This window comes from Melospiza georgiana, chromosome 5, assembly GCF_028018845.1.
Source record: "Melospiza georgiana isolate bMelGeo1 chromosome 5, bMelGeo1.pri, whole genome shotgun sequence".
Lineage (NCBI taxonomy): Eukaryota > Metazoa > Chordata > Aves > Passeriformes > Passerellidae > Melospiza > Melospiza georgiana.
This window is the reverse complement of record NC_080434.1, coordinates 36,124,756-36,149,688: the sequence shown is the minus strand read 5'-3', so window position 1 is coordinate 36,149,688 and position 24,933 is coordinate 36,124,756. Positions and strand designations below refer to the sequence as shown.

The 24,933-nt window shown below is 40.0% G+C and overlaps 1 protein-coding gene across 9 annotated transcripts in view; it reads right to left on the bottom strand.

The window, feature by feature from the left end:
* Positions 1-24,933, bottom strand: part of BLTP1 (bridge-like lipid transfer protein family member 1) — an 87,405-nt gene that overhangs the window by 35,829 nt on the left and 26,643 nt on the right. For all 9 annotated transcript variants that reach the window (XM_058023795.1, XM_058023786.1, XM_058023788.1 and 6 more), the window contains exons 18-41: positions 24,703-24,809; positions 22,461-22,669; positions 19,880-20,107; positions 19,148-19,285; positions 18,718-18,894; positions 16,982-17,110; positions 16,698-16,817; positions 14,560-14,837; positions 14,193-14,443; positions 13,497-13,755; positions 11,005-11,848; positions 10,147-10,217; positions 9,505-9,678; positions 9,109-9,229; positions 8,149-8,295; positions 7,675-7,802; positions 7,361-7,563; positions 5,764-5,961; positions 4,897-5,108; positions 4,517-4,668; positions 3,507-3,657; positions 2,599-2,751; positions 1,130-1,370; positions 374-522 (exon numbers count right to left, since the gene is read on the bottom strand). In XM_058023795.1, coding sequence (XP_057879778.1) covers positions 374-522; positions 1,130-1,370; positions 2,599-2,751; positions 3,507-3,657; positions 4,517-4,668; positions 4,897-5,108; positions 5,764-5,961; positions 7,361-7,563; positions 7,675-7,802; positions 8,149-8,295; positions 9,109-9,229; positions 9,505-9,678; positions 10,147-10,217; positions 11,005-11,848; positions 13,497-13,755; positions 14,193-14,443; positions 14,560-14,837; positions 16,698-16,817; positions 16,982-17,110; positions 18,718-18,894; positions 19,148-19,285; positions 19,880-20,107; positions 22,461-22,669; positions 24,703-24,809 — 4,840 coding nt within the window. The remainder of the gene's footprint in view (positions 1-373; positions 523-1,129; positions 1,371-2,598; positions 2,752-3,506; positions 3,658-4,516; positions 4,669-4,896; positions 5,109-5,763; positions 5,962-7,360; positions 7,564-7,674; positions 7,803-8,148; positions 8,296-9,108; positions 9,230-9,504; positions 9,679-10,146; positions 10,218-11,004; positions 11,849-13,496; positions 13,756-14,192; positions 14,444-14,559; positions 14,838-16,697; positions 16,818-16,981; positions 17,111-18,717; positions 18,895-19,147; positions 19,286-19,879; positions 20,108-22,460; positions 22,670-24,702; positions 24,810-24,933) is intronic.

The following is a 24,933-nucleotide window of genomic DNA, read 5'->3' as shown; positions in this document are numbered from 1 at the left end:
AACAAAGTAATATTTAGTCTGAATAAAAGGTTAGAGCACAATTTTAGTACAAGTCACTGGAGAGCTTTGCCAGTCTTTGATTTTGAACCATGATAGTTAAATCCTTGTTTGTGCCGCCATAAATAATATGATCAAAGGCTGCAAAGGTTAGGGCACATCCTTAAATGATGCACAGGAAGTTAATTGGCAAGAAAACAAAGAACAGATGAACACAGACCAACTGCTGGAGCATCCCTTTTGTAAGGTCAGGAGCACACCTTCCATGCACTATAGTAACTTTCTGCATGCATTTACCCACCTGCAGCTACAGAACTGCTCCTGAACAGGCCAGCCAGACCCCCCTTTGCCCTGGTGCCCAGCCCTGTGCACTCACCTTGATTTTGAGCACGGAATCACTGTGCGTGTGAGTCTTGGACAGCTTCCTCATGATCTCAGCCCCGGTGACGGGCCCGGAGGAGGCGCTGGCAGGGGGAGGGCGGTTGGCCGTTCCTTCCAGCAGCATCGTGTGCTCGCTCACCGTGGCTGCACCAAGCAAACACTGTCCTCATTCGGATAATCCTGGTTCTCCAAATCTATCTAGCATCAGGCACATCTATCTACAAGCAGTCATCAACTTCCCAGTGCTGGCACACACCCACACAGTGCTGTCTGATTTATAAACAAGTAAGAACACCTCAGACAGGCGTGTGCTGGGTTTTGTTCAATAATCCAAGTGCTTCTGCTTAATTAAAACAGATATTTGAGAGAAGGGGGCAAAAATTTCCTTTATACTGTATGTCTACATACAGGTTTCTCACACAAATATCTTTGCTCTCTTAAAGCTGCTAACTGCTGCCTGGCTTTTGATTGAAATGTAGTAAATAATTAAGTTGATTTATTTCGTGCGGGGAAAAAAGACAAAAGACAGGAAGAAAGAGAGGTCTCCTGTTTTGTTTTTCCCTGAACAAACACTAATTATTGTAATACTATAATTACCATTGTTAGCAGCAGCCTCAGAATGAAGGTGATATATATAAAAAAAGAAGCTGGATAATTCTAAGGAGACTATAATGTATCAAACACTAAAAGTTAAGATAAAAATGTCTGAGAGGAGCTGCTTGCCCCTGTGAATTTTTATGGATGAAAATACCTGCATCAAATTCAAACTCTGCTCCATCAGCACTTGTGTCACTCTGCAGGCCCCCTCCATTGTCCAGTCCAAGGCCATCCTCATGCTCGTGGCTGGCATTTGGCTGCAGCTTCATTGGCTGGGCTGGTCTGTGCAAGCTGACTCCTTTAAAGGCTGGGGTGACCACAATGAACTTCATCCACTGCCTTGCTAAGGCAACCAGACCTTTCTTTAAGGTCACTAAGGCAGGAAGACCATCACTCTTTAAAAAAAATACAGTATATATAATTAAAGTTCATATCACAGCATTTTGAAGTAAACTGGAGGGAGAAAAAGGCAAAGCTCTCTTAAATCTCTATACTTAAGAGGCTTATGACAAACATGCTGGCACCATCACACATCAAGCAAGAAGCCAAGGAGCTGACAGATAAAAAATTACAGCTTCATTGAACACAGTAAATACATTTATCTACATGACCTGAGGAGCCAGCCCAAGGGGCCAAAAATAAACAACAGGAAGCAGGTTTGTTAAATATGAAGCTAAAAGCACTTGAGTAATTATCAGGCTCTGAGCTATGGGCAAAGATTCATAGCAACTTTGTACAAACAGAAATGAAATTAAAAAGATTATTTTTTCAGTTATTCATAAGCAGTGTTTTTGGAACATAAATTTGAGGCCAAATATAGGGATTGTTTTGATTACATCACTGAATTGTCCTAAAGAAAACAAAAGCTTGGCATTTTAACCACAAGTCAAACTGTGCTATTTGTGCCACAAATTGTGCTATTCCTGATCACTGGCTCTCAGCTGAATATGTTGAAAACCAAAGTGTTTAAATCTGACAGCTGTGGAATTGGATTATGTAAATGACATAAAATCAGGAGTAAAGACTCCTCCCTTCTGCCTGATGTTTGTTCAAATAACTACTTCCCACTACAATCTTAACACTCTAAAGCCATCAAAAAAATTATTAGATTCTTAAACCCTTAAGTTTGTGCAATTCTAGTTCCTTTCTTAAACTGTCTGCATTACCCCAGTGTTTCTAGAAAACTAGTTCCAAGGAGAGAATTTGGAATAAACTAACCAGTTCATACACTTGCCCCAATAACTGAGACTCATTCCATTTTAAAACCATGAAAAATCAAATCATATAAAGTCCACTGAAGTATGACAGAGAGGGAATGAAATCTGATAAAAAAAGCCATATACAGTTTTAAAGACACACCTTTTTGGTTTATGATCTCACATACTTACTAATAAAATAGATCGATAAGATTATGCATATATACAGGTCATAAAAATAGCAGATACCAAAGAAAATGAAATGAGAGAAACAATATCTACTTATCACTTGAAAGATACATATGAGTCTTGCTTATATTTTCTTGTTTCTTAACCTTCTTCAAGCTGTTGCCAAATTTAAGACATTAGAATTGGTATATCTGAAATGAAAGGACTGAGATATTTCCAGTTTTCCTGGGTAACTCACCATAGTGGCATCCTCAATAATGGAGTAATTTGCCTGATGAAGGTAATGGTGCAATATATTACAGAGTAAACAAGAGGGATTTTCTTGCAAGAAACGAGCCACTTTGGTAAGCCTGTTGTACTTGCTTCTCAGAGGGAAGTGCACACTTTTATTCTAGATTAAAATAAAAACATTTTCAGCATATGAACACTTGCAAACAGCATAAAAGAAAAGATCTCATCTATAAGACAACAAACATCTAACCTCATTTTGAACTTCTGCAACAAGGATTTGGCTCATGGGTACCCACCTTATTTTAAATACTGCATGCGAAAAACAACTCTGGATGCATATTTACATATATGAAGCAATAAAAGAAAAGCCTGGATTCAGACTAATAGACATACATGCAAAGCTAGCTGTAATTTTTGAAGGAACAGGCACTTTTCAAAATTTGGCTTAACGCTAGAAAGAGAGCGGGAAGAAGAAACAGGAAGGGAGGTAGGAATAAGAGACTGCTGCCAAGGATAATTTTTGAGCAGAGCAGAAAACCAGCATCACATTTAGGTCGTCCACGTCACTAAGCAAGACAGGATCTCAGCGTGGGTGTCACATCCAAATCTTCCCACTAGATGGTACCAATCCAACCATCAGCAAACAAAAACACTCCATAGAATATACCAGGCACCACAGCCATACTTCTTACTCTTATTTTACCTGGAGAGGCACTCCTGTAAGAAGCATGAGACTTGGCTCTGGAATTCAGACTATGTACAAAAACCACAGCTTTTTGCGATCTCTTGTGACAAATTGCAAAGGCTCACAAGAGATGCTCTAAGTGTGCCAGTGAAAACATGCAGCATTCCAAAACCTATATTTTGTCTATCACATTGTCCTGTTCTAATATGCTCACTGATTTTACCATTTACCTCTAGAGCCTCTGTCATGATGCACCCCATAACAGCACAGATTCGCAGGGTTCCTTCCGTTTCCAGCTTATTTAACGATGACTTCACTTGATCGATGGGAACAAGCCAAGCACCAACTGCAGGCGTTGCAGTGCTCAGGAGGTTCAGCTGCCTGTGCAGACAGAGAGAAAGGGGTGTTCACAGGCACCAGCAGCAATGAGCAGGATTTTCTGGTGCTCTTACGAATGACAGTCATGCAGGTGGGGCATTGATGCAAAGTAATAAACACAGACTCAGTGCCCAGAAAATAAAACTGGCAAAAAGGACCTGAGGCAATTTCTGTTTTACTGACACACACACTGATGATTCTTCCCACTTTTGCTACTGCTATTCCTTCCTTTTCCCATTTCACATTCCCTACTGAAATCATACAGTTTAAAATGTTCATCACTGACTGAATCCCACTGAAGTGTTACATGTCATGAAGGACTTTTGGTAAAGGGCTGAGGTAGGAGTACCAGCAGAGTACTTTTTAACTCATGGCTTTGTACTGACAGACTGAAACATTTGGCTTATTCTACATACATGATGTGAAAAACTATCTTAGAAATACACATCTAGAACTTTATAGTGCATGGCAGTCAGATCATGCATGATATCCAGTTGAACACCAAAAGCACTGAGCTGCTCTCTTCACTGGCATTTCATCTACTCAAAACAAACACCTTCCCCTGCCTTTATCCCTCATATATTTCTATCTCACCAGAAGTTGCTAGTGAGGGCTTTTGGTTTCATTTTGGTTTTTTTACTCTTCATTTTCTCTTCTTTTAATTTTATTGTAAGAATTTTCTAGCAGCACTTGCTTCAGTTTTTTATTGTAGTAATTTCTGTGGAAGCCTTACTGTGATATACACAAAATAAAAATTATCATTTTCAAAGCTTCAAATTCCATTCAGAACCTAGCAAATACAAACACAATTTAACAAAGCAGAAGTGTCATTTTTCCTCTTTTATATCAGGTAAAATCATACCTTGAATATATGTGGGCTGGGGAGCGCACATTGGTGGGAGCTGCAAAACTAAACCAAATTTCTTTGATTGTCAACTTCATGCTGCAGGAGTCAGGGGGAGGAGGCATCAAGGGGATATCTTTTTTCAGATCATCTGATTCAACACCTTCATCCTTCAAAAACAAGGAATCATGAAGTTAGAAGGGAAATTGACTTCCAAAATTGTTACACTGAAAGGTGCCAACATACCATACATGCTCATAGTTTTTTTCTCCACAGGCATTTAGGCAAAGCAAAATAAATTAATGCTCCTCCTCCCAAGGGACTCTGCAGAAAGCTCAAGTTTAGTGTCTAAGCAGACAGGATGAGTGACTAATGACTTCTACCCAGCTTGAACTAACCTGCTCATCTGAAACAGAATTTCCATTAATATCTGAAGAGGGACTTATTCTGTCACAAGGGAGGTTATCTTCTGACACATCAGTGTTGTAGCCACTGCCAGTGGGGGAATCTGAAGAGTTGTTTGACGCAAGCAATCCACCTCTCTCTGTGTCTCTTGATTTGCCCATGACTCCAAATGTGTTATACAGCACTGCCCCAGACTGTCTTCCCCCTGTAAAAACACCCAGAGTGTAAAGGTTGGCAGCTGTAAACAGCTGTAAGTTATTGCCCCCACAGAAGATCTCTGCTTAAGCAGAGAAATACACAGGATTTTAGCTAAACAAGATGCATTACCATTTTACTCAACAACTTATCACTACAATTTTGAGCTTCTGATCCTTTTGAGCTTCTACCACAAGTAGATGAAGAGTATTCACATAAAGACTTGGTAAATGTTATTTTCTGAAAAAAAGTAACCCTGATGATAGACAATACACATATACTAGGTGGGTTTTTTTTACTTTTTTTAACTAGCTTTCCCCTCCCACAGCAAAACTCTGGCTACTCTGGCTCTATAATGCATTTCCTGTGGATAAGGTGAGGATTTGAGTGATGAGTGAAAGCATTAATTTCAACCTTAAGTTCAGAAACTGATGAAACCAGTTTACATGAAATTATTTCCTATACTATTATTAGTGGTACTTACAACTAAAAATGTCTTTATTGTATAACCTATGAAATTTTTTTACCACAGAGATGTACTATTCAGCATCACCCAGATTTAACAATTTCTAATCAAATAATTGCTAAGCCAGAAGACCTATCAACAGAACTGTCACTAATCTCATAAAAAAAAAAAAACAATACACAGTCTTGAAAAGCTTTACCTTTTATAGTTAAATTTTCAATTCCACACTCAAACATTATCCAACCCCACTTCTCTTGACTAGGACCAATTCGAGCTACATCTGGAACAGCTTGCTGATCTGTTTCATCCACAAAAGTGAACTCATCCAACTCTTCCAAAGTAAAAAGAACTTTTGATTTCCCAAAAGGAATGGCTGTTATTGCACAAGTTCCAATATCTGTGAAAATAAATAAGATAAATAAATATTTAATATTTTGCTCCAAAATGGAAAAGCTTTACAATTTCCAAAAGCTCTCTGAAGTTTAGAGTGTTTTGTGGGAGTTATCCCTTTAGTATTCCTCAAACGAGAAGGAAGGGAAAAAAAGAAAGAAAAAGTTTAAAATTGAAACACGAGCAAGAAAAAGAAGCACAAAAAGAGGGCAAAAAAGCCTTGCTCCTGGTCTGTAAATATGGGCAAGATAATTTTTAAATTTGAAAAAAAAAACCCATAAACCAAGGACTGAGCAGTATTTTAAATCACTTTATACCTAAATATCAAATACCTCAGGCAAAGAACTACACTGAGACACATTATCCCCTTTCTAATCCTTACTCCCTGCCTCTAATTTGTAAGTGCACCCATGTTTGAAGTAAACATCAGATGCTAAGATCCTCAGAAAGGCTCTTCTCAAACCTTTTAAACAGAAGATGATGACTTTTCTTGGTTAGAACTCCAAAACTGGATCTCTTGAATGTCTGTGGCATATCTGACACAGGACACCACTACTAAGATTCCATCCATAACTAAGTAAAAAGGGAGGTAACCATTTCAGTGCTCTTTGTTTTCCTCCAATTTCATTTGCTCACTCATCTTTGCACAGCAATGGGATTTTCTGTTATTTATTTATTTATTGTGTATTGTTTCATCATCCTGGTTTTACAGAGTACTTCCTCACGTCTGAAGACTCCTGATCCTTATGGAACAGAATCAAAACTGGTGTAGATTCCATCAAACTTGAAGCAGTTTAACAAAAACAGCCTCTACATTTGATCATCTTTTCCTGGTTTGTTTTTCCAGGATCAGGAGTTAGAGCAAAATTTAACTCCTAGCTTCTTGAAGGCATTTCCTTAACACAAACAACAAGGAAGTCAATGGGATAGATCTCATTTTCAGCTTTAGAGTTGTTACAGTTAAAAATCTACAATGTATCATGCTGAAATTTCTGGCACAACAGGCAATTACTGAATGCGTTAGAATGCACTAAGCAAAGAAGTGTAATTCATTCCCTACAAAAGGTGACAAAAATGGTAGCTGAAAAGAGATTAGCTGGAAGAAAGGGAGCTCAGGCCTCAAATTCCAGCAGTGCAGGTCAATATTTACAGGGCAACACATCTGCCACACAAACTGCTCACAAGTCTGTCTTGACACCTTTTAGTTCGCCTAAGTTTAAATCTAGCACTTAGTGGAATAATAATTCATCCCAAACTTCTTTTTCAAGTATCTGCAAAAAGTTCTGGGTGCAAGTAGCTTCTCATCCATGTTAACAAAACACCTACAACCAAACTACAAGAACACCAACTGTAACTACTTGCTTCTATTAACACTGACATTTCCACATTTTAATATTGTTCAATACCTGTTGTATCAAGACCTCTAAGTTGTCCATGAACACGATGGATGTTCAATTTAGCAGCAATTTCTTTTCCTTTTTCTGCTCCAGAGTTGGATCTCAGTGAGCCAGAGGACTGGGGCTGCATTTTGCTGGTTTGGATGTAACGATCAAATGCGACAGAATTCCTCCCAGCTTCTGCATTGTTCGAAGTCTCCTCAACTATACCCCTTGACAATATCAGGGAGGAAAAAGCAATTAAGCAAACCTCAAGATAGACAAAACCAATGAAATAAACATGTCTGAAGTTTATGACAGACAGTGACATGCACTGTTCTTACCTGTTCATACGAACTTGAGTAGCAATTCTATCAAAACACAAAGCTACCAGGGAAACGTGAGTCACGGTTTTGCTGGAAGAAACTCCTGGGGATTCATCCACAGATGCTTGTAGCAAACACAGGTTCACCTGCACACAGAATTCCAAGAGAGTACAGACATTTAGAAAAGCAAGTTACATCAATCACTCATTTCTGATAGAACCTTGTCTTATACTTTGAGTAAAAAGAAAAATAAAACCATGACATCCAGAAGATAATTTAAAGACATGGCAGCAAGTTACCTCTATAGTGGTTGATATTTAACTACTGCATGTCTACCATCAAAAAATTAAGCAGTTCCAAAATTCAAAGCTTTAGTTCTCTAGCACAAATGCTTAGCTTCACTTCAGCTTTTGGGGAATGAGCAGGGATTCAAAATAAAAAGAACTTTGTGAGGCACTTCTTCCCTGATAAGCTTTAAAAAAAGATTGTTACCTTTGGAACTGTAACATTGGCCTGAAGACCTTTAATTGTCACATTATCTTGCTTAAGTGAGAGATTGGTCTGTGCTGGTCCCTGGTTTGTTGTTCCTGTTGTGGTGGTGTCTATTTTTGTTCCTCTGATGTCTTGCTTTGAAGACAACTTGAAGAGCGGAGAAAAATAATTTATTAGCACAAACTCAAGAGCTGCTGAGCTCAGGAGAAACAGGATATTTTATTAGCATTGAAGCAGAAAGAGACTCTGACTTTATTTTAGGCAATTTACCATGATTTCCAGAATAAAGGCTGCAGCACTTAGAGGTACAGTAGGTCTAAAACCATAAGGGCAGCAGTGACATTCTGCAGTAAACTTTAACAACCAGACTTCAGCTGGAAGTTGGAATTCTACACATGTAAGCTATATCAGACAACTTACAATGAAACAAGTTATTAGTGTCCACTACACTGTGAAGTCTAAGAAACCATAAAATATAAATATGGTCATTACCATAGACAGAAAGAACACCTAATTCTGTAGAACTACCATACAATTCTATTTAAGTTAAATTAATTTTTTAAGGTCTCAGATGAACTGCAAAAAAAACCCATAGGCACTTTCAAAGCTCTCCCTAACTACTACAAAATAATAAGTAACATCTCACTGAGATGAATGTAATACTTAAGAACACCAGCTATAGTAATTTCAAAGAACAGAATGTGTGATTTCATCTGATGTAAATCACTCTAGACCATCCAAAACAGAAAAAGTCAAATCCTGTAAAAGATTCCTGGGCAGTGAAAGACAATATGTAAGAGTTGATTATGAAAATGCATGTAAGTATGCATTCCAAATTAATACAGCTATCATTTTAGCTTTATATCTCAAAACACTAAATTCAGTTAAAATATTTTGTATGTAAGATAGAGAAGTGAGCATTTTCTCAAATCCATGAGGATTTCCTTGGTTTTCCCTCACATTTTCTGAGAAGCTCGTCTTGCTGTTCTGCACAGCATCCCTCAGGACTTTGCAGTGCAGGTCATCCACAATTGCTGCCGGATGCCGGGAGCTGGCACAGTGCACCATGGCCTCGATGTACCTGGGAGGGGAAAAGAGCCACAAGAGACCATGGAAACTCCCAGTTTCACCATCAGCCATGTGCAATTAACACTACAGAGGAAAAACAAGCACTGACAAACACAAAGGGCACTTCCCATTGCTCCACACACCTCATAGGAAATGCAGAACTACATCCTGCAGGCACCAGGCCCTGCTGTTCCATCAGCCAGGCTGTTCAATCCTTTTACCTAAGCCTTTACTGAACAGAACAGCTGTGATTTTAGACAATTTTTAGTGCCATCAAAATAAAATTACCTATCCAGTGCCTCTGCTACAAGAGGAGTCAGAACTACATCTACAGTTCCTTTTACTTCCACGATGGCCGTGGTGCGTGTCTGGAAGACCGGGTGATCCAACGTCCATTCCTCTGTTATTGTTTCATCATCTGTGTTCTCTGCAGACTTCTTATCCAAGGGAGTGTAAGGTGTGCTAGGGAAGGCAAACACACATCAGTGACCAGGCTTTGCAAAAACAAACAAAAGTGTTCTGGTATCATTTTGACTCTTACTGAAATCCACGTAACAGCAGGTTTCTTCTACTGTATATCTTAGAAAGCACAAAAATACAATCCCCCCTAGATTCAGGTTAAGCTTCTGGCAATGAAATGGACACTTGCATTAGCACCCCCAAATTAATCTAAACAAAATCACTATTCATAATCTTGAAAATGTACATATGAAATAATTTAATGCTTGCACTGTGTACTTTGTTTGACCAAACCCAAATATTTCATAATAGAATGATCTGTTCTGAAATAGATCTGGTACTGAAAACTACTGCTGCAAATCAAAATTTTCAAAGGGCTAGCAGGAGCCAAAATACTTCACAGGGTATAATAAAAATCCTACTCTTGAAAAATATGCTAATAATATAGCATAGATTATGTGTTCAACTTACTTAGATGTTGATCCTGTGAGCTGCATGCCTCTGTCCAGTAGTGAATTAGCTGTGAGACCCTGTTTAACCATCTAAGGTAGAAGTGCAAATAAGTTTATTACATTCCTTCCATGTATGATAAAAACCCCAACCAAGGGATCTTGAAAAATTCCCCTTAAAACTGTTTTTGTTAAAAGAACACTTAGACTCTCCAATATAGGATACTGGAACTCCTAGGTTTGCTTTTAAATTCCTTGAAAAATCAGATTACACTGCTTTTACATAAACATTGATTTATTGCTTTTAAAAAACCCTTCAAATACTAATCTACATAAGGCTTGCATCAACACAAACCTTTTCTGCAAAATGATAAGTTCAGTTTCAGAACTCAATCACCTGTTTTATACCAAGTAATTTCCATTATTTTTCATATATTTCAGTTCATCTCCTTCCTTAAGCATGTATGCTCAGGTCACTCAAAAAAACCTCATTTCCTAAATCTGAGTTGCAATTTAATTTTGAAATAAAGCACTGAGAGCCTGAAGTATACTTTATCAGTATTAAATGTACTGCTACTGCAGTTCTGCATAATGTGTTTTAAACAAAACTCACATAAATGTCCTCTAGCTGCGTATCATTCGACAGACAGCATTTTAAGTGCAAAAATGATAATTCAGAACCACAGAACTCCAAGTCCTGTTTTTGCCCACGGCCTTCCAGTCACACAGCCCCATGACCTCAAGTTAGAAATTCAAGGTATTCTTTAACTAAAAGCAAAGCAATTTCAAGTTTTCTGTATCTTATTCACACAACTGGTACTAAGCCATTTTAAGTTATTTTGAATTCTTACTCCTTTCTCTACTCCTCCATCTTCCATACCTTAAAAGTTGGGACAGAGAGTTGTTCAAAGGATGAGGAACTTTCTTCACTGGTTGGCGTGTCAAGGTCCAAAGGGCGATGCAATGAGGATTTGGAAGTTCTTTTGTTGGTTGGGTGCTTTACTGACCAGTTGATCACCTGGAACTGTGTCAGGTAATTTTGGTAACATGCCATTACAGGCTGCTGGGACGTGATTTGCTCCCGTTCCACAGTCTTCTCAGAGTCCAGGATGTACATGTTGTCAACATGCTCATCATCTCCTCCCAGAGCTGAAACAAACGAAGCCTGGGAAGGATGAGTCTTAATTGGCAATGTTTTCATATCCTGACTGATTTCTCTGTGGATTGTGCTTGTTAAAGGCCCTTCCACACTGTGATAAATAGACCCCCTACTGTATTCAGCTTTCTGAGCTTGCTTTTTTCTCTTCTTCCTCCCTGGATAGGTTCCTGGACCTTCATCACTGCTTATCGGCTCAAACTCTTCAGCAGCTGAAAAATAAGCCTCGCTATCGGCCATGGACATGCTGGAATCCATGGAGCGGTACTGGTGGAAGGAGTTGGAATCTGCTGAGGGCGTGTAGGGGAAGGAGCCAAAGCTCCTCCTCTGCTTTGGGGAGTCCAGGACGTTCTCGTCGCTGCGGGACACGTCGCTGCTGAACTGCACGCCCACGGGCACGGGCTGCTTGTCCCCGTAGAACGCGGCCGTCAGGCTCTTGGTGCTGCCCAGGCGCGCCGAGCACACGGACGCCTGGCGCTTCAGCGGGGACCTCATGGGGGACTGCCCCACAGGCCTCTCCTGGGGGCCAGGGGACGCAGGCCGGCCCTCTGCAGCCTCCACAGTGACACTGGGAACACAAACACACACAACACTCGGTTATTTCTGTACTAATGCTTCTCTTCCTGCACTGTAGCAGCTGTCAAATGCATTGGTGATTCTGTGGCTCTCTATTAGCACAGCCATTATTTTCATAATGCTGGTTACATACCAAACTCTGCCACTTGTCCACATACATGTCAGGACCCAGGACATCCCTCTGACACTCCAGAACAGCCAAGACCCCTGCCAGGGGGCTCAGAAGCCCTGGCACAGAGCCCAAGACACCTGTGGGTTTGATTATGACCCGTGGAGCAAATTACCAACCTTATACGAAGACCAGCAAGCCACAACAGTTTAGGTAGAACAATAGTGAAGTTATCACAGGGTGGAAAAGTAGATTTTGGGGTTTTTGATATGGGGGTTCAGAAGCCAAGATGGAGGGAACTGGGTGTGTCCAGCCTTTCTCCTTCTTGGCCTTCATCTTCTGCTGTGATGTTGGCACTTGGAGATTGGTTTAGAGTAGAAGCTCACTGTCTAACATAGGTGATAGGTATTGGAAAGTAATTGCAAACATTGTACAGGTAGCTTTTAGTATAAAGACAACACCGTCCCGGGGGCAGGCAGAGTGCCTGGAACAGAGTGCTGGATGGACCTTGGCAGGGCAGGAGAAAAATTTTATAGATCAGGAACAATAAACAACCTTGAGGCCCAGAAATGAAGAGCCCTGACTCCTCCTTCAAGCGCTTGGGCTGGGAAAAGAGACTTTCGAACTTTTCTCAGGGTCACTCTGATAAGCTAGAGATCTCGACACATACAGAGGAGGTGAAACCAAACATTTAACAAGTGCTGGTAACATGCTGGATTTTCTTCCTTGCTCAGGTAACCATCCCCCATCAGGGGCCCAAATCATCATTCAAACTAGGAAACATTTCAGCAGCACCTTTAACACTTGAAAAATAGCTAAATCAAATTTCTTACTCATGGGGTCTTTTGGGTCACTGTGACCCCAACAGATGTTAAAAGTCTCTTTTCCCAGCCCAAGCACCTGAAGAAGGAGTCAGGGCTTTTCAGTTCTCGGTCTCAAGGTTGTTTGTTGTTCCTTATCTATAAAAAATTTTCTCCTGCCCTGCTGAGGTCCATCCAGCAGGACAGTTCCAGGCACTCTGCCTGCCCCTTGGATGATGTTATGTCTTTATACTAAAAACTACATGTACAGTGTTTACAGTAACTTCCCAATACCTATCACCTATGTTAGACAGTGAGCTTCTACTCTAAACCAATCTCCAAGTGCCAACATCACAGCAGAAGATGGAGGCCAAGAAGAAGAAGGAGAAAGGCTGGACACACCCAGATGCCCTTCATCTTGCCTCCTGAACCCCCATACCAGAAACCCCAAAATCTACTTTTCCACCCGTGATAACTTCACTGTTGTGCTACCTAAACTGTTTTGGCTTGCAGATCTTCATATAAAGTTAGCAATTTGCTCCACGGGTCATAATCAAAACCACAGGTGTTTTGGGCTCAGTGCCAGAGCTTCTGAGCCCCCTGGCAGGGGTCTTGGCCATTCTGGAGTGTCAGAGGGATGTTCTGGGTTCCCACATCTTATATCTTAAATTTCTTGAATGCTCTAAGACGTAAGAGTCAAATTAGATGTCTACTCGGAGAAGACTACTCACCTTCCATGAGCATCTTCCCTTTTTGCACTGGGCAGGAACTCCTTCTGTGCCAGGTGATCCTCAGCAGTGGATGAGGGGCTGTCCTTCTCCCCTGCAAGCAAGGGCAGGGCAGCACTGGAGCTGCTGGTTTCCTCTGAAGAGGAGGAGGAGCTGTGGGAGCGCAGCGGCACTTGGAGGCTCAGGTGTTGTGCTTTCCTTTCCACTTCTATCCCCACAGATCTGCAGTCCCAATCTTTCCTTTTGACACCATTTGCTTTACCTAGGATCAAGGAAAGAAAAGAAAAAGTTTATCTCATGGCACAGCTGCAGTGGACTCTTCCCTGCCTACTGAAATAAAAATCATTATTAAATAAAAGCCCTAATTTTGAAATGCATGCACATACTAGCATGTTCTCCTGACAAAAATTAATAAAATCATGTCAGCAAAACATCAGATTGTCTCAGTTGGCTGCTTTCTATATAAGTAGAACAAGTCAAAAATCTCCTTTTTACTCAGCATGGAGGTGCATGGTAATATAAAAATCCAGCTTAGGAAAGCTTGCTCAAGCTCTGCCTGCTCTTAGAAGGGGTCAAGCCACAAAAGCACAAGCATTTGTACTTTATTAATCAGATTCATAAACACTATAAACAGCAAAACGTTAAAGAATCATATTTTTGGACAAAATAGAGTAAAAACACAGTACAGCGCATTCTCACCATCTAACATTTTAGGAATCTCCTTAGTGATGATCCATTCTCCTGGCTGCAGTAAAGACTGCCCATAAAACATATCAGATTCTGCACTTGTGCTTGAGAAAGCAGAGCTGCTTGAAGGTGTCAGTTCCTCAAGTTTGAAGAAATCCAGTCCCGTTAAGGTTCCACCAAAGAACCGACAACCACCGAGACAGCCACACTTGTTCTTGCTTCTCTTATTTCTCAAATTATCATCAGGCCACAAAAACCACAACCTACAAAAGGAAGAAGAGCAGAAAGCAAAACAAAACCATGACCATGCTGAAGCTCAGTGAAAGCAAGATGAACAAATATCCCCCTCAAATGCACCTCCCTGGAGCACGTGGCTCACCTCTTGGTGCGGTTATCGTGCGTTTCCAAGAAATGCCTCTGCACCTCGTGTTTGGAAGGGTGATCTGCAGCTAGAGCAATGTCAGCAGTGATGAGGCCCAGGTTGACAGAGCCAGCTTCCAGCCAGTATGCCCTCCTCAGTATTGGCTGCAGGCCAGTCCTGCAGTTGTTCACCTGCTCCACGTACTGCCTGAGCTGCAGGTCCTGGATGGCAGCGCTGACGCCTTCCCCCACGGACTGGTTGTGCAGGTTGCAGTTTGCAATGCGGATGGCACCCATCTGAAACAGGATTTAAACAGCAACTCTGACTATTTGTCAGTGGGACAAAGGAAAAGTGGCCTTAAACCAGTTAACACATCCATCCCAAACTGCAGCCCAAAAAGATCTCAGTAAAAATCTCTCTGGAGAAGCAGTACTATTTGCAAGTCAGCATACGCACAAAAGAAGGCATGCTTAGAAATTAGTCTCAGACACTTTTTACCTAACAAAAAAAATAAATTACATAGAAGCATCCTTTTGTAAACAAAACAGAAATCACTTGTCATGAAACTTAAAAACTTAAATCATTAAATTCTTCACTGTCACCTAAAACCCAAAAAGTTTGAATCACTCAAATTTGCTTAGTCCTCAAACTTCATAGAATCTGAAGACATTGGATCAGACTTCCTGCATAGCTTGAGCCCTCTCCAATGTGTCACCATGAAGCACCTGAAATTTCAGATGGAGTTTGCCAAATCTAAACCAAGAAAAGCTGAAAGATAACCCAGCCATAGAAGAGCTACCCACAGGGTTAATATTAAATTATTGTTCCTCATCTCTGTCACAGATTATAAAGGAAATTTCTTTTTTTTTTTTTATTTGAATGGAACACATTCAGGATATAATTTTCTAGAGTGGTTCAGGTTATTAAGCTGCCTTTGAAAATACTGCCATTCATATTTATGCCTACAGACACTGTTAATATTTATGATGGTACTTTTTAATATTGGATTCTAAAGAATTTGGAGGCTCAAGCATTTTTTTTTACTGCCACAGGGCAGCAAGCCATTCAAGTGATGAGATACCACGTCATTAAAAAAATGTTTAAAATAATTACCGGTGCCCTTCAGTCAGATTCTTGCTCATAATGTGAAGCTGTGGCCAAAACTTCGACTTTTAAGTCTACCATTTAAAACTGCATTTATTAACTAACAGCACAATTACTACTCAGTTGTGTCAGCATGGCAGTTTTCTTCTTTGCTGTTGTTACCATAACTCAACTGTATCTAAAGTCATATTTTGCTACACTGAGTAAATCATTCCTTTTTTTCCCTGTGCAGTAGGATAATGGAGAGAATATCAGCTCTTCTCTGCACAGCCCTTTTTGAACAGAGGATTCAGTCGGGCAGTGGCACAAACACTTCTCCCTTCTCTACCAAAGATACACCTAAATTCACAAAGAGGACTGTGAGTTATCCAGCACTGAATTGTGTGGAGGGACAGAATGTAAGAAAATGGTGCAGAAGGTAGTCTCACACCTGAGGAGTTGCAGCTGTACTGATCACCAAAGATCAGGAACAGCCCTGCCCTTAACAGGCCACAGCTGTGCCCAATGAGAAGATGAGTGCTACAAAAGAGGGGGTGAGGTGGTTGAAGAGAGATGGAGTTTGTTGGCTGTGCTGTGAAGGAGTCAGTGCTGCAAGGAGCTGTTCATGAGCAATCACCAAGAAGGTATGGGACTTTTGAAATATGATAACAGACTTGTACATGATCCATATCAATAATTTCCATTTGCTGAATTATTAATTAAAAGTTCTTATCAACTCTCAGGTACAAACACTGAGATTTATATTGCCCAGGGTGTTTGAAATTAATTTACACCAAACTCACAGCTTACATTTTATTTTGGGAGACACATAGTCCCTCCTTACATTTGCCAAGGCATTAATTAATTAATAATGCCATGGCATAATTAAATAGAAGCCAAATTGATCTACTCCTGGCTCAGCCCATGATGACTTTTTATCACTTAAAGTTTTAGAAATTCTGTTTAATCCATTGCATGCAAGCAAGCCATCCACGCAGGTAGATATTCTATCAAAAAACACAAGTATGTCTATTAGCAAAGTATTTAACTGCTGTCAAGAGAACAATTTTTACCTTGATATTGGTGGCACAGCCATGTTCTACCACATAAAGATCTGCTCCATCCATGGCTAAGCGTGTCATGGTGTACTTCAAGTCATCTGACGTTGGGCATGGCCCAGGCACAGAGTTTGTCTGAGGGAAAAGGGAAAAGAAAGAATCAAGGGAAAAAAACATATAAAGATCTATTAGGAGCTTAATTTGGGCTGAGCCTTTTATTTATGTTCCGGGTGGATTCGAGAAGTGTTCCACAGAACGGGTGCATGCCCAGTGAGCAGCAGGGCTGGATGACAAGGTACCTTGGGGTCACAAAAGCGGCGGTCGATGCCGTGCTGGCACAGGATGACGGATTTGGGCCTCTCCAGCTCAAACTCCCGGCACACCACGTGGAACACAAAGGTCTGCCCCCATTCCAGCAGGCAGGCAAGCTGCAAGCAAACAACAGCATCCATCAGCACCCACACAACATGGATTTGTGGTGTGACAGAACAACCCCAAGGGCTGGGATGTGAGCAGAAGGCTTCAGCACCTACTTGCTACTCAAGGCTGATTTTTATTCTTGTGTGCACCACAACACGCAAGTCCGTACTTTCTCATGGAAAAGCACGGTGACACTAAACAATTTCTGAAATTTTTTCTTAATAAAAGGCAGCAGCTTTTGCTCTTGCAGTCAGCTGAGAACTTGATTGTAAAGACAAAGCTCCCCCAACTTTCTCACGAAGAACAGCTCAAGGTACTTCGTTACCACGCATAATTTAAATGTCAGATTTGCTTCTATAAAAGCAACAAAGTTACATTTAGATAGCACAGGAGAAAACTGGCTCAACAAAACACTGCTGATTCTTGCTAGATGCAGTAATTAGCCTATTGTTGATTTAAGTCTTTTATATAGTTAGCTCTCTCATAAAGGAAATTATTCATGACTGTCTGTCTCTTATGAGAGGGAAATGGGTTTTCTTTGGCTTGCCAAAGGAAAGGGCACTTAAAATCAGCAGTAATTTGAATGGAATTTAATCTAGCCATGACTCTCCTGCACAAAATCTCTCCTCCTCTGTTCAGTGTAGTCCCTTCAGAAATTCCTGCAATGCATCACAAGGAAAAAAGCCAATGAACCTGAAACAGCAAATTCAAGAGCTGACAACTAAAAAAAATACAATTGCATACAATTGAGAATGGCTTCATAAAGCAAGAAAATCCTTCAGCTGCATTAGGCCTTAAGAAATGTTCTTTACCCTTGGAGTACTTTGAATCAAAGTTCAATTTTGAACCATAGAGCAGTGGAGCAAATCCTGCAGATGATCTAAATCAGTGGCAGCATTTTGGGAAGTACCACCACAAATGTCTGTATATGCAGCAAGAAAACATCTATTCTTTAGAGTTACTAAACTTGCTTGTATGCCTTATTTTATTTGCTGCAGAAGTCTCCCAATTAAATATGTGCTTAATCCTAGAAAACACCAATTCTTAGAGGAACAAGAAGATGTAGAAGTGTCTTAAAAATTTCAAAATAATTAAAGCAAATAGTAACTACTAAATAGAAAGTATGGGCTTTTCTTGTGCCTCAGAATACACTGGCAAAGCAGCCCCCTTTTAAAGATCTGGCAGACCACAGCAGAAATAAATCAGAATGATCTGCCTGTTGTAAACTTGGAGTCATTCACCTAGGTGGAAAGACAAATGTAACATAAATGGCAAAATTAAAAGGGGTTAGTGCTAAGACTGACCCTACAAAGTGCAATACTGGGAAAGCAAATTATGTTCCAGTGGGACCAAGGAGCACAATTTATGCAATGAGCAGCTACTCCTGAGGCCTGTCCATACCACACTCCCATAAATCATCTCATTTGCCTCCTGCTTTAAAACATCACTCTGACAATGGCTCATTTGGCATCTCCTGTCTCTTTACAGAAATTATTAGATTTTACAGTTATAAAATAAGGCACAGATCACACACTTTCCAGAAATCCACACTGTGCCTGTTCTTGAAGGAAGAAGGGTAATACTTCAGTACTTCAGATTGGTTTCTGGGTGGTACCTGTGGTGCTGTCACTTTGGCTGTGAGGCTTCCAGCCTGCACATCTATCAGCCAGGCATATTCCAAAGTGTCGCTTCCCAGGGGCAGCCCTTCTGCAGAAAACATGGCGTGGGCACGGAGCTGCAGGCCCGACAGGCTGATGTGACCCTCCCGGAGCACCTCGTCCACTGCAGGGCGCTGCAAGGACAAGGAGGTGAGAGGCAATGCTTGGAAAAGAGGCAACACCAGCTTCATTTTATCCTGTTTATTTTACTGACAAAAAAATCTGGACAAAAATAAAGATTTTTACAAAACACCCATCAGATTTTTCTTACGCCTTACAAGCCTTAATAAAGCCTTTGCACAACAAGAAAATTCCTACAAAAAAATAATTCAAATTTAACATCAACACAACTTCCACAATACAGCCACACAAACACTGACTGACTACCTGATAATTGTCATTCAGAAACAGATTCACTGGAGACAACACAAGCTGAAGCATTGTTTCTCTAAACCCTTTTTTCATCTCGAAACACAGCCTCTCCAAGAAAGCTGTAGGACAGTCTGGACCATCTGGACTGCAATGCTGAAATAAAAGATAAACACATCTGTTTCAGAACCTCAAAGTACATAACATGGTTGAAACCTTACTATCAGCTGCAAACCTGTGAGTAGGAAGTATGAGTATGCTGATTTTCCCCTCAGTGGACACTCAAGAAGAAGCCTGTGCAACTTCAAAAACCTATTGAAAATTGCATCAACAGTAATTCAAAAAGATTTGGGTGAACCCAATGTTCTATCTGGCCTTTTTATTCTGGAGTTCCCTCAGAAGTCAGGAGCATAGAGCAGACTGCACCATTATAGGACAAATTGGCTAATCAGCAGAGAAATTGTAATGGTCTATCAAAAATAGCACACAAATCAAGTTCTGGGAATAACAAACATATTAGAAAATTATCCAGTTCTGCCTCCCAGATAAGCAAAATAAATCCTGTCTCAAAGTTTTTTAGATAGCCACAGTTTCAGCAGAGAGTATCTACACATTTTGGTATGTATGCTTACATTTTGGTAAGCACCACAGCAACTAGATGTTCCAGGCAGTTAAATGTGGTTCCAGATTATGAAACAAAAAAAAAAAAATTACAAGAAGCAAATTCTTTTATTGTTATAAAGTACTTACCACTGGCAATCTCCCATGCACTTTGTACAAATTAACAAGCACAGTGATATCCCATGGGCGTAAAGTAAGAGGGTGAACGGGCCTGACTGAAATTTCATTTTCTCTCCTGTCACTTTCCACTCCCACAGCTGTCCAGCCAGAGCTTGAGGATGTTGACAGGGACAAAACAGGGCTTGAAATGACCTCTTCAAAGTCAGTGTACATGTCATCTTCCCCAAAATAATTTTCCTAGGAAAAAGTATTGTTGTGATCACAAAGAAAACAAATGAAAAACATGCAGGCAATGAATTGAAATGCAAAACAAATCTTCTGGTTTTAATCCTCCCTAAAATAAGTGGCATAGCTATAGCCTACAGCTAAAGGAACATAGATACTTTTACTTTATGAAAACTGGATAGCTTAAATTTAGGCATTGTGCTTTGCAGAAAATGAGGCAGCTCAGTAGTTCTCACAGTAGTGGTATTTGAGAGAACATGCAACACAAGTAACTGAAATATTATAACTAAAAGCACAAAATCTGTTTAAAAGTGTCAAAGATACATAACAGAGTAAGAACATAAAACACATCCTGCAGGAAGTCACCCTCCTCCAACTTTCTGAACCTTTTCTTCAGCAGGCTTAGAAGTCTTAACCGTGTTTCTAAAACATTATGTCATAAACATTGCTTGCTTGGGTCTAAAAGCCACCTTGTGTCCAAGCAAATCCTCTTCAATTATCTAAGGCCAAAGTAACACTGCCAAATTCTACTGGGAAACAGAGAATCCATCAGGTTTCTGGCAATCTATCACATCTTCTCCCTTAAAGAAAAGCTAAACTCTCAAGAGGAATTTTCTTGCAGTGATTTTTAATAAGGCAGACCCAGCAGAGGGTGGTAGGTGCTCCAGTAACTCACTCCTGACAACTCCTGCTGTGAATCATTCATTTCCAGACAGTACAGCCTTAGCAGGGTGTGCTACACCAACAAACTACCTCCCAAGATTAGAAGGCTTAACAAAGCTGCATGGACAATGTGTGTGCAGGGATCTATACACCATGTATTAAATAAAGATCAATGTAAACAAACTGAAAACAACCACAAGTCAGGAAAACAAATATTAAAAAAAAACCCTAGAAATCTTTCAAGAGATGATCCCAGCACAGTTGGACTAAAAGTTCTAAACAGAGTCACAAAAATGCTAAAAAGAGCAATAAATGCACATTTTCATAAACAAGCTATTAATCCACAATTTCTCTTGAGAATTAGAATAGAAAAGCCAGAAATCAGCCCCTAAAAATGAAATCATTACAGAATCAGGGATCCAATGGAGCACTGTTTGCATTTATCTCCAGAGGCAAAAAGCACTGAAATGGTGCTGCTTTGCTTGAAAAGCTAGAATCCCCCCATGAATTTATGGGCTTCAAAAAGAAGGTTCAATAAACAATTCAAACATGGCTTCATTTGCTCTGTACCAGGAAAAATCAAATCTTCAAGATGCAGTACTGGCCTAATTTTAATCCTATTTATTTTATCGACAACATGAAAAAATAATGAGCATATTTGCAAGTCCTATACTCTACAAAAGAATGTTTTCTGCTATTCCTTGCTTATATGCTATATTTTATAGAAATTAATGAATATTACTGTTCCAGTAAGTGAGTCTTTATATTGATGACCTGTCTCAGAAAATTCCTCAGCCTCTGCTCCAAAATGCCAGCCTCCAGAAGCATTACCTTAACCTAGATCTGCACAGGCTGAAACACATTTTCAGAGAAAAACAAACCAGCAAAAACCCACCAAAAAAAGAAACCCCAAAACCACACATACAAAAACCAACCACAAAAATCAACCAAACCCCAAGCATTTTGCTGTTAGTTAAACAGAATTGACACATTCAACTGCCTTGGCTTCTGTCACCACAAGGGAGGGTGAGGGAGATGGGAAGGAATTAAACTTAGACAGCCTAAAAAAAACAAATCAGTCACGGAAGAGAAGACAGCAAAAAAAACAAACACACATTCTAAAGCATAATAGATGAATATCAAGAAAAGGATGCATAATCCTTTTCAAATATTTACTGAAGAAGCTTTTTAAATTAAGCTTATTCCCCAGTCCCTTCCATGATCCTAACTCCAGAAATGTCATGGAATCTAGCTAAGAAAAACAACAACACACTGCAGAACTTAAAATGCACCAAAAACATGGCTTCTGGTATAAGTCTGCATAAAAACTGGAGTTTAGATAAGCTCTAGTCATAATCATGGATTCTTTTTTTATTTTACTAGTAGAAAATGGAAAGAAGAAATTTTTTGCACATGTTCAGAACACGCAGTATTTGTTGAAGGAAAAATTATGCTGATATGGGTGTCTGTGTGTGTGTGTATATACATGTATGTAAGAAATCATCTCACAAATCTGTGACAACAAAATTCATCTGGTGATTCATACCAGATCACCAGAGCAATTCTAAACTAAAGCCTACCAAAAGTTTTCATCCAAATTCACATATCCTTCCGAAATTGAATTTGCCATTTTAACACTCATTATTTCCCCTTCCTACAAGTGGCCACCCATAAATTTTGCAAGTGGTGCTGCTCTGCCTACCTTTATGGAGAGAAAGGCTTTGAGCAAGGGTCCATAGAGGGTTATCTGGGAATCTGGGGAGAGCTCCAGCTCCACGTGGAGTTTATCTGGGGGCAGCTCCGAGGGGTCGAGGGGAAGGCGGCTGGAAGCTGTGGGAGAGGAGATCACGCTGTCGCTGGTTTTCTGGGATGGCCTCAGCACAGACAACATGGTTTCCTCCATTTCTGACACTTGGAAGCAAAAGAAGAATAGAAAATAGATTTTTTATTACAGTGTAGGCTTCTGTTAGACCAAGTTCAGCCAACAGGAATGCGTATCAAACACACAACTTTCAGCACCTAAATTGTATAATTACATTAGCATGTCTATGTTACAGATCTAGTTTTTCATCTTTAGTAACTATGGGAAGACAAGAAAATAGAGAATATTTTAGTCAATGTTAATTATGCAAGAGAAAACAATCCCTGAAGTTCTGAAAAAAGAGTATTCAGTATGTTTAGCTTGCTTTTGAAGTTAAACAGAAACATGCTTTCATTTCAGCAGAGCAGATTTCCCACAACCACACAGCTACTGCAGGATAAACAACAGAGAATAAACAAGCAAAGTGCAAAGTTGTACTAAAAATCTGTTCTGAACTAGTAGCTCTGTAGGCCAAAATTTTGTCTCCAACAACTCAACTACTCTAGTCACAAAACAGTTTGGAAATTCAAATCCTATTTCCTACCCCTTCTTTGTACTTGGAATTAGGAACAAGAGAGCCCAAAAACTGTCTTAAGAGAGGAAAGGCAATGACAATGTAATGAGTAACTGGAAGTATTTTGGGGATGTGAATTGATTGCTGGGGAGTAGAGAACTCCATGGGAAAACCATCAAAAATTGATGCTCCAGCTGGAGGAAGATTTCAGGTGCCAGTTTAATGGGAAGAATTGGCACGTACAGAACTACAGACACCTGCAGGCAGAAACCTCCAAGGCCTGAACTCCCCATTATTGCCTACAGTGCCTGCTCAGTGCTTGCACCATCTTATGAGTTATGCATCAGCCAAATGCTGCAGAGAGATGACCACTTTTCATGGAAACTACATCTTTTGTAATGCAACATATTTCTCAGAGTTTGATGGACTGACTCAAAATAAAATACAGATGTTGCTAGTGCAAGCAGATTCCATCAGCACCACGGAGCAGGAGTGAGGTGGACTGCTGAACTAATCACTGGAGGAAGCTGCAGATGAATTACCTGTGTATGTACAAACTTGCAATTGAAACCTGCATTTGCTACAAATATGAGGAAATGTTCTCAGAATGTGAGGAAGGCACATTTGACACAAGCTGACAGTCTCACAAGAGCACTTAATGAGCATCTGCAAAATCCATCTCACCTTTTCTGCTTCATCCTCACAAATTAGAGTTCTTTTAGATGTCAATTGTTGGAACTCAAACCCTAAAAATGCCATCCAGCATGACTTCAACACCTGCTGATTGTGGCCCTTTCAAATTAGCTCTCATTATTCTTCCAACATCTCTCCTCCATCAGTTCTGCTTCTAGAATCTCAGCCTGAAAGAGTTTTATGTAACCCCATAGCTTCCTGCATACCTCCCTCTGCATTTAAATTAACCTACTTTAATCTGTGTTTATAAATTTTTGTTTTGCAAGCACATACTTATAGAATATTTGTTATCTAGAAATATTTAGACAGTTAAAATAAATTCTTAGACATTAGACTGACCAGTCTAACACTCCTTTCTGATGGTTCACTTGAACCATGAACAATGAAATCATAGTTTGACATCCATAAAGGGAAAGCACTATTATTACATCTCATATACCATCAATTTAAACAATTTGAATAATAAGATGAGATCACAACATTCTAAAGTCAAAAAACTTAGAAAAGATAAGGGCATGGCCAAAAATATTGTACTTCCTATTTAATATCCTGATGTTTAATATACCAAGTGATATTTTATCTTGTGCAACAACCCATTGAAGAGATCCACTTTGTTAAGGACAAGGAGAAGTGAACTGCAGACAGTACCCTCTTTTTTACACAAGGAACTGGGACACATACTGAAATGTAGCAGCATGGAATCCTGTCAGGTTTTAAATCAATCCCAGTGCATTCTAATGATCAAAACATTCCCCTGAGACACAGAACAGCAATTCAGTCCCAAGTTCATCTCTGGATCACACTGCTTCCATCTGCAAAGTCCCAGCAGCTTCCCAAATGCAGCAATGCTAACAAGGAAAAGGTAGTGACACTTACAGGATTGCTTCAACTGCTCATCTGCCTTCTGAGGATAAATTGGGTGCCAGGAGTAGTCAATTGTGAACACAACACTTGGGACTGTCCAGCATTCAACCCATCCAGCCCTTTCAAAAGGAAACAGCATCCTTTTATTTCAAGCACAACACTTCTTTTAAGCACCTTTAAAGCAACCTCAAAAGTTCATGAATCACAAACAAAATAAAAAAGTAAGAAAAGTCAACATGAAGA